At 44.5% G+C, this 1,229-nt stretch overlaps 1 protein-coding gene across 1 annotated transcript; it reads right to left on the bottom strand.

Annotated features, from left to right (window-relative positions):
• Positions 1 to 349: 349 nt before the first annotated feature.
• LOC119586701 (cardioacceleratory peptide receptor-like) lies at positions 350 to 701 on the bottom strand (the record flags this gene model as incomplete). The annotated part of the gene is given in 1 exon segment (XM_037935431.1): positions 350 to 701. A coding segment is annotated over 1 exon segment (273 nt), but the record flags the coding sequence as incomplete, so codon positions are not given.
• Between the last annotated feature and the right edge of the window lie 528 nt (positions 702 to 1,229).

Here is a 1,229-nt window from a genome sequence, read left to right as displayed (position 1 = left end):
TTTTTTTCTTCCATCACTCAATCTTTTTCTCTCTTACCCTCTCTCCCTACCTTCCACCTTCTTTCCACCTGTCTAACCATCCATCCGTCCCCACTCCCTTCCTCCCTTTCTCCCTCCCTTCCTCCCTTTCTCCCTCTCTTCCTCCTTTCTTCTCTCCTTTCCCATCCTCTCACCACCTCCTTCCCCCCTTCCTTCTCCTTCCCCCCCTCCTTCCCTCTCCTCCCCCCCCTTCCCTCTCCTTCCTCTTCTCAGCGACCCAATCAAACATTCAATTCAACCAGCGCACCAACGTCCTCAGCCCTTCCTAATTTGTCGAATGAAGCTTCCACAAGCAAGCAGCCTCACTTACCTCATAAAAGTAGTACGAATCCCCCGCCATAGTTGTAGAATTGGTGAAGTTCGAAGCCACCGTGAAATTTCCACAGGATCCGTTCATCGAAGCCAAGTCCATGAAATCCGAACAGTTTGATTCGACGAATGCATTCTCCAAGATGAAAAGAGGGTTCTCATTGGCTCGGAGCGTGTCCCTACTATTCGCCGAGGGTTGTGATTGGTCGCGCCTTCGCTCTGATCCCGCCGTGTTCGAATGGTTTGTATGTGACCCCGTGACTTCCCCTGCCATCTTGGGTGATTTCACGGCACGTCGACGCTTTGGGGAAGGAGGTCAGTGACCCCGCATCGCTCGCGACTTGACCTGGAGACGGAAAGAGCACATGATTAGAGCACTGATGAGAAGATTCAAAGAGGAGGTTAACGTGATTAAAAGGATAATCTGGAGAATTACGTCCATAGATCTAGGAATAATTGAATTTAGAATGATTATAGTAATGAAAATAACATTGAAAAAGGATCAAACAATACTAAGATTAAAAACATTATGTGAGTGAGGATCTTTGCAATAACAAAGGTATTGGTGAAAACTGGAAGCAATTAGAAGAGGATAAATTGGAAGTTGACTGCGAGATACTCTGTAAGATAATAATGATAATAGTGACAAATTGACCCCTCCCCCCCAAAAAAAAAATCCTTGTTGTAATGACACTGATGATACCTGTGAAACCAATGGAGAGAGACTGAATATATCTTAACGATGACGATAATGACACTGGAAAAGTTGAAAGAAGCATCTACAACGAAACGATGGTAATGGTGACAACGCTGATTACAGTAACGAAGTGTAAAATGACAATAACAAAGGCAAAGATAATGAATTTGGAATTAAAAAGTTG

Source organism: Penaeus monodon, chromosome 21, assembly GCF_015228065.2.
Source record: "Penaeus monodon isolate SGIC_2016 chromosome 21, NSTDA_Pmon_1, whole genome shotgun sequence".
NCBI classification, from domain to species: Eukaryota; Metazoa; Arthropoda; class Malacostraca; order Decapoda; family Penaeidae; genus Penaeus; species Penaeus monodon.
This window is presented reverse-complemented; position numbering and strand designations above follow the sequence as displayed.